This window comes from Athene cunicularia, assembly GCF_003259725.1.
Source record: "Athene cunicularia isolate RWA chromosome 10 unlocalized genomic scaffold, athCun1 chr10_part1, whole genome shotgun sequence".
NCBI lineage: Eukaryota > Metazoa > Chordata > Aves > Strigiformes > Strigidae > Athene > Athene cunicularia.
Genome location: NW_020799112.1, coordinates 4,458,157 through 4,471,980, shown reverse-complemented (window position 1 = coordinate 4,471,980; position 13,824 = coordinate 4,458,157). Strand labels below are relative to the sequence as shown.

Below are 13,824 nucleotides of genomic sequence, written 5' to 3'. Positions count from 1 at the left end.
CTACCCACAGTGCTGACTGAGCATTGTGCCTACTTCCCCATTTCAAATATGAGTATCCAGCCCTTAGATGTCATACCTGAGAATGCTGAAGGGAAACTGCAGGGAAGGACTAGAAAACAAGGATTTATTAGAAAAGATGAAAACTCAACAGAAGTTCCACAGTTTGAGTCCTGTGTAAGGCAGCTTCAAAAATAATTTCTCCACAGAAGGGATCATCTGTCCGTGGAAAACGTTCTTCTTTTTTTCCAGAAATAAAAGAAGTTATGAGATGACAGGAAATGTAGGATTTGAAAGTTTGAGAAACTCAAGGTGTGGTTTCTTCTCCCCACCCACAAAATTTCAGTGTAATTGGAAAGAAATTCATTTGGTACAGAGCGGGGGTGGGGTGGGGGGATGCCAAGAAGGAATCTGTTATATGATGAGATACTAAGGTTTAGCTATCTGTTTTCCTGCTGAGCTTTACCTGCTGCTCCACAGTCAAAGTTAATCCAGCCATTGTATAATAGCACTGTCAGTAATGCAAGATTTGATCTCTCTGCATTCCCTCTGAAAGAAATAATTTTTTCTTAGCACTTACATGCAATACTTAGTCCACTCACTATGTTGAAATGAATTCAAACGACTACTTTTCTTCAGCCTCTTTTTGGTGGCTGTTTTTTTGCAAATGGAATACCATTTGGGCATATATACAACTGCCTGATAGATCAGAGTCTGGCCATGAGCATGTTCTTAGACTTTACTAAAGAACAACACCACCTTTATCATAAAAAAGCAGATACTGAAATGCTCCCTTGCTGAAGTTTGAGTTCCTGGCAATGCTGACATGTAAAGAATAATACACATAATATGTTTTGTTGTGTCAGAAATGAAAATTCTAAAACTATAACAGGGAGCCTTGGACAAATGTAAAAGCGCAGGAACAGTCTGTTAAATTGGCTATCATCCCGTGGTACTTTGGTTGATATTTCACTTTAAGTCATTAGTCAACTTAAATCAAAGTTAACAATACATCTATTTTAATGATGAAATCTGATAGTGACTATACTGAATTCCATTTAGTCACCTTGGTTTTGTGATGTCGTGATTGAAGTAAGAGTTTTATAAAGAAGACTGGAGGCCTGTTACATAAATTCAGGACCAGTGTGATCACCACTTAGATATAATAATGGTTATGATGTTACATCACTAAAAATTCACGTTGGAACATGACTTGCTCACTTTACAAAGCAATCTCTTATACTTTTATTACAAAGACGTATGCTTCAGTTGATGGGATTAGCCCAAAAGCAAGGCAAGATAAATACTTTTCCTAAAGGACAAGAAAAACTTTAAAGTGCCAAACAACTTAATCTCTACACATCAGTTTTTATTTTCAGATCATTCAGTTTTCCTGGTGTCTATGGATGCTATGGTTTCATCTCCTGGACTTTGTTTTAGTTGTGTGGCAGTTATGTACTGTAGGACTGAGCACTGCTTGATGTGCCATTTTGTAATAATTTGTAATTATTCACCATTATTTTATAATTGACTAATATGTCATCAGATGGCAGTAACAGGAGAACTAAATCTGACTTAAATTTAGATGGATGTGCTTAGACTTGTAAATGAAGTGCCTGGTTTTCTAACTCGAAGCCCACTTAGCTGGTGTTCCTAAAGTTAGTTATTTGACACAAAAATGCTGTGGTTGCATAAGTTGGAAGAAACCTGTATTTCAAAAGCCTCACCTCTTGCAAGGTGGTCTGTTCTGGTATTGTATCCACTAGCCCTACTGGTCATACTGCATTGGATTCTGGTAGGCTTGTGATTTGATCACAAACAAAATACATTCTGTTAATTTATTTTGTATAAAAAACAATCAGAATACATGGCCCAGGCCTGGTTCTGTTTAAAATGACAGTAACTGTTTATCTATTTTGTTAACTGTTCAGAAGCTAGCAAGTGTGCTTAAATGGATGAATGTTTTCACTATTTGTTTAAATTATTAGAAAGCCAGGGAAGTTGTTTTATGGAACAATAGATTTGCATTTTAAATAGCAAGAAACCTTATTAGAAACTCTCCATTTGCACATGCTTGTTGAAAGACACGTTTGGATGACTGAAGTGTTCCAGACAGACAGACCTTTGGAACTTCATAGCTCCAAGATGACTAAACTGGACTGCTTCAAAATGCTGCTCTCTGTGAAATGACAGCTCTTAACAAAAGCTGTTCACTTCCTTGGTATCTACGTTACATTTCTTAGTACAGGTGAATGAGATAATATACATTTATCACTGTTCTTTTTTAATGCTTTAAGTATTTAGAAAATGCTCTGCCTAGTTTAGCAGTCCTGAAAGCCAGTATTACAGCACTACAAAGATAATCTTGATATGGAAACCCAACAGTTTCTTTTCAGGCCTGCACTCTTCTGAATCTAGTTTTGAGTAGCCCTAGTGGAGGTAATGTATCAGAAAGTCAAAGGTGATTCTTTAACTATCTTGTATGATACTCAGTTTCACATGTGAGCAGCCACAAGGGCGCCATTTAATATTTAAATTCATTTATGTTGACTCCCAGCTTTAGTCCACATGAAACACCTTTGCAGAAAATTATGCTGTAGGTCATACTGAATTTACTGATGTGTTCCAAAATCTTCTTGTCTCACTTTGTTTTATGTCCTCATTCTTGAAAGTATAACTGTTTTCAGGTGAATAATGTGTGACATTGTTCTTTCTTGGTTATAGCAAGCAGATGAGACTCTGGATTTTGAAGAACAGATTCTGGAAGCAGCTAAATCCATTGCAGCTGCTACCAGTGCCCTCGTGAAGTCAGCTTCAGCAGCCCAGAGAGAACTGGTGGCACAGGGAAAGGTGGGTAAACAGGACAAGTAGCAACAGTAGGGGTGGGGAAAGCATTAAAATTGAATCTACTCTCTTAACTGTTAAAAAGTTGGAAAGGAGCTTGGAAACAACTAATGAAAATTTAAGTCTTTTCATTGCTCATCACAACACATGGCCCAGGCCTGGTTCTGTTTAACAAAACACAATTAGGTTTTTTTAAACCTCACAAGTGTAATCAAGTGTTTGGCTCTTCAGATGTTTCAGCTGTAGGGAGTTTTTGTGTTTGTGTTTTTTTTCATTTCATGAAGATCTGTTATTCAAGCTAATAATGTACAGTCCCACAAGACAGCTTGGACATCCAGAAACAAATGTCACAGTGTGCACCACCACACCAGACCAAGAATAGCAAACAGCCTCCCTAATTGTGCCCTCAATGTTTTGTTGTCTGTGCCCTCAATGTTTTGTTGTCTTCAATGGGGGCACAGGCCTGCATGCAAATTCAGTACTTTCAGGTGGAAGTGCTTGTAATTACTGTTGGGACCAGTAGACAGAGTGCTTCTGACATGTGGTGTCCTGTTAGTCTGGTCAGGATTGAGGTTTTTATAATTCAGTTTCATATCCATTACTTTTTTTTTCCCCAGTTAATATACTTTGAAACTTAAAATCTGAACATCCAATATGTTGCCTGTGAGAACGATTTGTTATAGGATCATTGTTGTTGTATAGTTATGGTTTCCAATTTCATCTAACTCTTTATTCTGAGCAGGCTGTGTCATGGATCCTGTAACAGAAGTGCTATGCAGTCTACTTCAGCTAGGATTCCTGGGGAGCTTGTGCTTTGAGTTTCAGCAAGAGCACAAAGCACTTGTTTCAGAACAATAGTGATGTAACTGTTTGAAAAGACCCACCATAAGCTTTAGTTGTGGAATTTACCAGTAATCCATAAAATAATACATTGTTAATACCCATTAAAATCTGGCTGTGGAGACAGTCCAAAAGAAAAGAGAAAATTTTGACTTACCTGCTTCACTTAGATTATGTGCAGTCTGCTTTTATAGGATAAGACCTGTTCTTATTTAGTCTCATTGTGACATACAGCTTGCTTTACTTTCCTCAGCACCACTACTGTAAAGTTATACAGAATAATACAGAATGTATTTCTATCCTGGTACCAGCCCTGAATCTCCCTCAGGTAGTTTTGGCTGCTTTGTTCCCACAGATACATTTCTATTTGTGTCATTCAGATATAGGCTGACAGCACATTCATCCTATTCCAGCCAAGTTCAGATACTTGCTAAACCCACTTTAATCTGTCTGTTTGAAGGAAGCTGTAGCTTGCTGTTGTAACAGAAACACACGTGTCGAATACAGTGCCATATTAGCAGATCTGTTCAGCCTGCTTTGCTGAATTTCTCCATCACCCTTCTATAGTAACTTGCAGAAAGATAGGAATTTTTGCAGCAAATGGGTTTTACTGATAGTTTCTTGCCTGCTTGGAGGATCCGCAAATAATACTGTGGTCTTTAAGGGAAAAAATTAATCCCAACCAAATCAAAATTTCATGAAACACCAAACTTCAGAGTTGTTTGTGGCACATCCTCGCATTGTACTTTTCACAAATAAATAAAGCCATTAAGATACTTCTAAAATAATGAAGCCGTAACCTGTTTTCTGTCTTTCTTTACTAATTACTAATGCTTAGGTAATTGTCGCTATGGGGTATCTTTTGACTGCTGTGATAGCCTGTATCTCTAGGTCAGCCAGAAGTACAAGGAGCTGCCTTCTAAAATGACCAACCATAGTGAATGGCTCCAACCTGCTTGGTGGGAAGATTTTGTTCTTGATATTGGGAGAAATGTTTTGCTTTTGTAGGAAAACTTCTGAGGCATGTGATAGGGATTCCTCCCATAAGAGCATGGCTGGCATGTAGGCAGGAAGGACAAGTTTGATCTGCTCCACATCCATCGCTTCAGTACTGAACAGTAAATGGTACTTACCATTGGCTTAGATTCCTCACTGACCATTTTCTTTCATATGGACACAGGTGGGAAATTCTTACCCAATTGCATGGATGAATGCAAACCAAGGATGTTCTTGTCCCAAATGAATTTCCAACATTACTTGGTAAAGACTGTGAATGTATCTTACAGACCAAATTGGTGCTATATTGTAGCTGAAGAGTTTGTTAAAGAAATTTTAAGCGAAACTACTTTCCCCTGTTGAATTGTTACAAAATCATTAATTTGATGGTAGTCATCCATTTCCATTTCTGCAGTATAGATGAAGTCCAGGAAGTTGGATCTGATCTATCTTCTTTCACATCACCCCCCCATTCACTCACACATGCATGCACACACAGAATTCAGATACCACTAACTACAGTCCTACATCTGTGGTCTACCTAAAATACATTTTCTGGGGATGATGAGGGAAAAAAACCTTGAAACCTAAAGAATTCAGGGACCTAGAGTATTCTTTTTGATAACTGATTTCTCAGTTATACAGAAGTGTCATCACAGCTATGAGAGAACACATCTTCTGTTTATGTTGATGCTACACATAAAGATTCAATTCCAATCTCTGGGATCTTCATTATGCATGAATCCCTGTTCCCCTGTTTAAAATACAGTAAGTTTCTGGACCATGTTTACACTTTTTCTGGACCATGTTTACACTTCACATCTTCCAGCTTCTGGGCTGGCAATCAACTGTAGAATTCTGTTTCATTACTTTCATCTGACCTGCGAAGAAAACTGTCTCCTGGTTGTTGCTGTACTGCTGATGCCATGAACGCTTCAGCTGATGGACCTGCTTTCCTCAAATGCCATTATTAGTCACGAAGACAGTTAGAGGTCTTCTCTGTGGAGCTTTCTGGTTTGTACCTTCCCATAGTGCCAGAATCAGAAGAGATTCAGGAATGATTTAAATCCAAATGTACTGTGGAGACAGAAATAAGTTGTTTTAAAAGCCAGGAGATAGGAACTACTGCTTCAACTAGTGCTTAGGCCAAAGTCTTGGCTGCAACAGTCATTACTCTGGGACTTCTACACATGTTTCATGGACAGGGCAATTCAAGCAGCACAGGAAGTTGAACACTATATGAGCAGGCAGATGCGTGCTGGAAGCACAACACACAACTAACTTTCCGTTGAATTTTCTGCTCCTGTATGTGCTGAGCACAGTCACAGGTGCAATTGCCTCCTTTTTACATGGATTACGAAACAGCTGTTTTTTCTGTTTCATTGTAAGCCATCTCTGAACTGTTTTTACAGGTTGGAGCAATCCCTGCAAATGCAGCTGATGATGGACAGTGGTCTCAGGGACTTATTTCTGCTGTGAGTAACTACTTCTCTTAAGGAAAACTAGCACCTTCTCTGAAGAAATAATATCATGTGAGAATATACAGTGACTTTTTTTTACTGTCTCCCAGGCCCGAATGGTGGCAGCTGCAACCAGCAATCTCTGTGAAGCAGCTAATGCCTCAGTACAGGGCCATGCTAGTGAGGAGAAGCTCATCTCATCTGCCAAACAAGTGGCAGCTTCTACAGCACAGTTGCTTGTGGCTTGCAAAGTGAAGGCTGATCATGACTCTGAAGCCATGAGGAGGCTACAGGTATTTGTGTTCTTAATTACTGAAAACCCATACTAGTGCTATGTAAACCCTGCTTTAGCAATGCATCAACAAACCCCAAATTTTAAGAGTAGTTTCTTGAATTTTCAGAATCCTGATCAGTTTTTCTTCCTTGTGGGATTCTGGGGCACTTTCATTCATCAAGGATGATGTGACTGCGTTTGTCATTATTCAGCAGTAGATAAAGCTCACTTCACTGCTTGTTTTATTCTTTTTTAAAAGATGTTGAGAGATGTAAATGCTGACTGGCCTGTGCCAAGCCCTGGCTTAGGTGCAATATTGATAGATTTATATTTATAATAAGCCACAGGAATACATGAGCTGAGAATGTTTACTACATCATTTTTATAGTGACTGAGTATACTTGGTTTCTCTGCAATTATTCTGCATTCAGTTAGACTCCCACTGAGCTTGCAAACAGGTAAGCACACTTAATTTGGTTGCACGTGAGTATCCTCCTGACCTCTGCAAGATTATTGCATATGTTCTGCAAAGTACTCATCTAAGTGCCAGCCTGGGTTATGGCCAATTTTCCTTTGTTTCTGGGGTCAAGAGACAGTAACTGTAGGTAGAACATTTCTAAAATGGAGAATCATTGTCAGACAAAAACAAGAACAGAAGCTGATACAACATCGTCTGATTTAACTTTTCTATAGGAAACTGGTTCCCTTTTACATTACACACCCACTTCATGTTGAGCTTCTCTGAACTATTACTGAATTAACACTCTGTTATGATGGGCAAAATCTAATGTCTCCAGAATTTTGTTGAAGGGTGTTCATTTTAAAAATGGCTACAGCCTTCTCATACAGCCTGTCCTGCAGGCTTAGCCTGGAATGTAGGAACTATTTCAGCTCCTTTTTTTTCATGCCATCAATGTGGAGTATCTTGGGCAATAGTGAAATTTCCCCTTTTCCTCTTATTTACACGGATGCTACTAATGGACATAACAGTACATGTATGGATAGGTAGAATCAAGTTCAACAGAAATACATACAAGTAAGTATCTGTCTGAGCAAGGGAATTGATGTAATCAGATTTTTCAAAGCATAAAAAATGGGTACAATATTCGGGAAGAAAAAATGTGTAAGTATATGAACAATGTGTTTTTTTCTATAAAAAACAGCAGCATGTCAGTGTTATACCTAGGGATGAGATGGGTTTAGTGCTTTACAGTGGATTTGTATGGATTGACTTTGTTAAGGGTCTGTGGGGGAAGTATCAGTAACTGTAAGACAGTTCTGACTGCAACGCAACCTGCAATTTAACATCAAATGCCAAGATGGGTCTGCAGGAATTTCAAATGCAGACCAAACAGTAGAAACAGGAACAAAATAAAGTACTAGAGACTGTTTGCTGAGCTCTGCCAGGAAATTCAGGGCACTCAGTCACTGTAGGCAACTATTATTAGATAGATATCAAATGTGAATAGTTGGAAGGGAATGTGAAGGAAACGAGCCCAAGCATGGATTGAAGTTGAACTTTGCCACTTTATCAAGCTTCATGTTAGTCCCAAAATGAAAAATGAAGGGAAAAGCGGTTTGCACTTGGAAATAATGTCCTTTATCATAGCAAAACCAGTGAGTTGGTGTCTACTAAATATTTTTACTGGTGGATTTGCCAGAACTACTGAGGCTTTTCAGCTGGCTTTACCCCCAGTACAAATGTTTTCACACAGCTTCAGTTGATAGGTTAGGTTCAGGAGTTTTAGTGTATTGGCTTTCTCTTTCCTACCCCACAAACAAATGCACACTCTGGGAGAAGACATCTGAACTGCATTTCCCATGAATGCAGACTTGGAATGCACTGCTACAGTCTGTTCCAGAACTTAATGAAACAAATGGAAATGTTTCTGTTCTCTTTGGATGAACTCCAGACTGAGCAGAGCAAATTTCGAATTATTTGTCCTTGGGTCATTTCAGGTGGGATGAGAGTTAGGTTGAAAGGGAGATGAAGCTGGAAATATGGAATAGGACTGGGGGGAGGTGGAAGGCAGGCTCAGAGCTGGTCCATGTGGCTTCCCCTCCTAGTGCCACTGTGTCTCCAGCACGTGCGAGCGGGCTGTCTTGGCCAGCAGCCTGTGTGGGAATGTGTTCTCAGCACACATGACATGACCTCTGGGGACATCGGGAACCATGGGACAGAGAGCTCTGCTGTTCTCTCTCACTGACTGTTACAACACTGCAAATACGCTTTTTCTGCACATTGTAAAGGTATTAATGTTGTCTACTGGTGGTGTTCACTGATTTGCTGTTAGATACTAGGGTTTAGGGTTTAATAAAAGAACAGCCTTACTGGATCAGATGAAAAGTTCATTAAGCCCCACGTGTATCCTGTTTCCAGCAGTGGCCACTAGGAAATGCATAGAGAAGCAAGTAAGAACAGGGTAAGCATGTGTGATACTATTCCCTACTATGTTCTTGGCTTCTGAGCATTTTCAGCTTGGGAACTTCCCAAGCCAGATGCAGATTCCGTATGTTTAGTAATCCTTAGTGGTTTTCTCCTCTTAATTTAGCCAGTCCTCCTTGACCACATGTAAACTTTTAGAGTCTAATTAACACTTCTTGGGCAGTAGATTAAGCTAGGACAGCTGTACCTACATCTGTCCCAACCTGCTTCTGCTGGTTTAAACCCACACAGTACCAATAGCTGAATGACATGCAGATCCGCTCCTGTAGCACACAGGTCTCAAATGTTATTCACAGGATAGCCCCCTATGCAATGCAGGGGTTCTAGCAACCATTCACATCCTTCTCTTAGTGAAGTATTCAGTTGCTCTTGAGAGTATCTGGTACAAAGTAATGTTTATTTGTATCATTAATGTTTAATTATAACATAGTAACAGTGTATGTTATTGCAGGAGTCTTCATTACACATTGCTTCTGGTATCTCAGGTGAATTCTTCACAATTACATAAGATATCTCTCCATAGCACTCCACTGTGGACTAAAGACTTACCTATGGTAACAGGTGATATAGGTGTTCCTCTTGTTCAGGAGGTGGAAATATCTTTGAATGGTGTTTCGTCCCACTCTCTAAAGATATTTCTTTGCTAAAGCACATGAAATACATCTGAGGGCCCACCTTTCACTATTTGTATGGATAGAAAACATATAGCTATGTCCCCCAGTCAGTCCCTCAGAATGAGTAACCATGACCTCTCTTAGCACTAAGTCCACATCAGACCAAAAGTTTCTTTTCCTGCCTCTATCATGACATTGATGAATAGATAAAGAGGTGGAAAGGGGGAGGATTCCAGTAAGAGCCAAGAAGGAGGCATAGGTCAAATTTTGGTGTATCAACCAATTTGAAATAAAAAATATCAGACATAAGACTTACCTGGGACTCACAAATTTAAAGGCCCACCAGTAGTACATGAAAGATCTCACTTACACCTCCATGTGCAGTACCCATTAAACCATGGACCATTCTTCTCCCAGAGCCAGCTTTCCACCACTTTCACCAACACTTAGTACACTGCAGCAAACTCAGTGCCAGATCTTACAATGCTGACCTCTGTACTACCATCACCTGTCTGCACAGGGTATTTCCTAGCCAGTGGTCTTCAAGACCTCAGTGCTTAAAAAAGAAGGTGCCAGCTCCATCTTCTAGCATTCATAGAAGAGATGTTTTCATTTTGTTTGCCACAAGGACTCTTCTCTTCTTCTCCATGGGGATCACAGTGGGAGATTCCAAAGCCCCTCCCCTGGTATACTCCTCTGTATCCATTAAACCAGTGCCTGTAGACATGGTCATCACTGAGCATGCAGTGTGGACTCTCTGCTGCCACTGTGTATTATAGTATAGCAAAGATTGCTCTGTCAGTGTTAGAATGCAGGTAGCTTAGTTACCTTTTACTTTTTGATGCACAATTGCTCACACTACTCAGTTTAGACAACAAAATAGGTATTACAAGTGTTTGTTTATCTTTAGAAATCTGAGAATTTTAAGGAAATAAAAGTTTAAATGTGAGATAATCATGGCTATGTAAGTGGCTAATTTGCCCTGATGAACGTCCATTAATTTAAAAACTTTATTGCCTTAAAATGTATCTTTATACGCTAGCTTTCATTTTCTGTACTTATTCCTAAAAAAATATCTGATCAGTATTGTGCATAACATAAGTTGCAATTTCATCCACTGTTTTATTTCAAACTGTAGCAAAAAAAAATCTCATTTGTGACTTTGCCAGCTTTTAACTTCTTAAATAAAGGAATTGTACCACTGATTTTGAAAGATAAACTTGCTTCACTGGGAAAACCAAACCAAAACACACCTTTTTTGTGTAGGCAAGCAAAGACGTTTTAGTTTTGATGCTCAGGTGAATCCATGTTAGTTATGCATCTTTGTTATTAATAAATTGCTTTTGTCTTTTTCAAAGGCTGCAGGAAATGCTGTCAAGCGAGCATCAGACAATCTTGTCAGAGCAGCCCAAAAAGCAGCATTTGGGAAAGCAGAGGATGATGATGTTGTGGTCAAAACAAAGTTTGTGGGTGGCATTGCTCAGGTTGGTACAATCACCCAAGAAGTAGAGAAAAACTATCACAGGAATGTATCATAGTGTTACAATGTCCATCTGCTGCATTGCAGGCTGGACAAATCTATGTAGAAATCTATGATAAATTAGTTGGTGCCTCACTGTTAGGTAACCACTGACCTAACAGCAAAGTGATAATGCTGTAAGATGTCTACACTTCTTCATTGAGCATTTACCATAATAACAGTTACCATTGTCCAATATATTTTATTTTTGTGCTGATGAAGTTAATGGTTCTTTTCAAACTTCTCTTATGTGCTTTAAATATTCCCAAATCTTAATGGAACACTAGTTTGTATGTATCTAATCAAAAGAAATAGAGAGTGAGAGATACGAACTGATGACATTTTGATACTGCGACCATAATAAATAGGGGGAAATAATAACAACGTTTAAAAATAGATTCCAAATCTTTGAGGTTGTACCAACATTTGTATTCACCGTTACAAATGAGAAACAACATATACTGTGGTCACTACTTAAAAGATACTGGTATTTATCATTTCTGCATATTTGTAGTACTGTCATTTTTCCTTTGGCATTTTGAGTTGCAGGAAAGTACTGTGGGTACCTGCAGTAATGAGTGTTCAATTTGACGGTCACTCAGACTTTGTTAAGACATGGTGCTTATTCTACATGTGCTAACCCCTCACCCTGATGAATGTTAGGGGAGCACAGCACTATAAAATCCATCATGGATGTATGGTAAAACTCTTTAAGAAACAAGTGGGAATACAGTACTGTTCTCAATGGCATAGTCCTGGAACCTGTTTTACAGACAGTATTCCTTGCTGTCATAATTCATGCTTCTGTTTTCTAGATTATTGCTGCCCAAGAAGAAATGCTGAAGAAGGAAAGAGAGCTGGAAGAGGCAAGGAAAAAACTGGCTCAGATCCGCCAACAACAATATAAATTTCTACCCACAGAGCTAAGAGAAGATGAGGGTTAATCTGCTGAGATTTTATCTTTTTTTCTTTTTTTCTTTTTTTTTTTTTTCCTTTTCTTTTAAAGAAATAAGCTAAAGGGGGACAGTACAGTGAGAACTGCTCTGACAACATTCTGGTATGCCAAGCACTTGCCTAAATAAACTGCCTGTCATAGCGTTGGATGAGCAGAGGGCAATAAACACTTGTTCTTTCTCATCTGGTCAGCTGAGGTGCATGATGATCAAATAATGGTACAGTGTTAGGTTCATCATTCCTGTTCCTTCCTTGACTTATATCTCAGGAGAGAATATTTTACTTTTTACTAAAGATACTAAGTCAGTATTATTGTCACTTTCCTGATGCTTGAGGTATTTATCGTTCCTTGACTTGTTATAAAACATTCATAATATCAATAGGAAAACAGTCAAGAAATCTTTCATATGATAAATATCGCATGAGCTGGTGGTTCTCCCCCAACTACCCTTGTAAAAAGAAGACCAAGATGGAGAAGGATGTATGTCTGAGTAGAGAAACACGCATGAGTGTGGGTTTGAAGAAGATGCCTGTCCTCTCTCAGTGTTATATAGCTGGTTCACCCCAAAACTGGAGGAATTGTCTCTGCACCTGTTTGCACTAGTAGTATTACTCCTTACCTGATACAAACAAGTTCCTGCTTGTACAGTATTTAGGTTTACAAAATGTGGCAATCGCCATTCTGTAAAGAGCTCAGAAAACAAAGAAATGGAAACCTTGTCACTGCCTCAATAATAGCAGGTTCATGAAGGAAAATGCTGTTTCAATTATATACCTCTAATGTGTGACTACTTTTACAGTATTATACACACATACACATGCTCTAACATTGGACTGAATAGTTTGCTTTTTTTTTTTTAATTGAAGTTATCTGGTTCGTACTGTGGGATTTCTGTTAGAATGTATGTTAGTTTAAAAGGGAAATGCCCAGTACAAAAGACTATCACAACTCTTGTTACTCTTTTAATAATTTCATTTATAATTATTTTGTTTTGAAACCTGTGGGTATTGTAGGAGAAAAGAAGTGATTTACAAGTACACTTTTCCTGTAATATAATTTTTAAAAATCTGGACTCTAGGGAGTTTCTTTTCATAGTTGGTATTGACAAAAGTGTACTCCCCAAGGAATTGCAGAGAAGGAATAGCAGCAATCTGTCAGCTGTCTTTGTCTTCAGCTGCAGAAAGGTACAGTATGCTCTCAGTATCTCTGTTATGACCTAAACAATAGCAGTATGGGTAGAGTAACACATTTTACCCTATCAAAGAAAGAACACAAATCACAGAAACTTTAACTAAAAAAAGCTTAACTATTTGACTAGCTACAGAAACACCATCTCTCATAACAGTTTCCAACATGCCTCCAACTCCAGTCAAGCCCTCTTAAACAATAATGTCAAGTCTATTTAGGTCAAAGGATGTTGCCACTCCAGTCCTTCTGAAGGCTGTGCTGCCATTTAGATACCTGCCAGGTACATTCAGCTGAGCCTGTTACGTTACACACATACCCACCTAGTTGTCATTGTTGCAGAAATACTTGTCTTGTAGACTCAACAGTAACCCTGCTAGTTGTAGGTTTACCAGTTTAGATAGTGCTAACTCCTCATTTAAGTTACCTGCATGAGATATAATTACCAGGAATTTTGTCACACTAGTGTTAAATACATAGCAAAAAATTACTAGAGAATTAATAAATATTAAAGTGTACAAAGATTTTTATTGTTAGAGTCTCTTCTCTGGTACTGACACATTTCAGACTCAGTAGAGTTGCTGGAGAATCCACAATCAGGAGAGAAAAATTGGAAAATCCCAAATGGAATCACTAGCATCAACAGAAGTGCTGTGATGTGTAGGCTTCTGTGCATATGCAAACCCTTACTATC

At 38.7% G+C, this 13,824-nt stretch overlaps 1 protein-coding gene across 2 annotated transcripts in view; it reads left to right on the top strand.

Annotated features, from left to right (window-relative positions):
- The window catches only part of TLN2 (talin 2), a 202,094-nt gene extending 188,617 nt beyond the window's left edge, over positions 1-13,477 (top strand). For both annotated transcript variants that reach the window (XM_026856212.1, XM_026856213.1), the window contains 5 exons: positions 2,722-2,847; positions 6,090-6,152; positions 6,248-6,430; positions 10,830-10,955; positions 11,806-13,477. In XM_026856212.1, the coding sequence (XP_026712013.1) occupies positions 2,722-2,847; positions 6,090-6,152; positions 6,248-6,430; positions 10,830-10,955; positions 11,806-11,934 (627 nt within the window). In that variant the 3' untranslated portion in view covers positions 11,935-13,477. The remainder of the gene's footprint in view (positions 1-2,721; positions 2,848-6,089; positions 6,153-6,247; positions 6,431-10,829; positions 10,956-11,805) is intronic.
- The last annotated feature ends 347 nt before the right edge of the window (positions 13,478-13,824 follow it).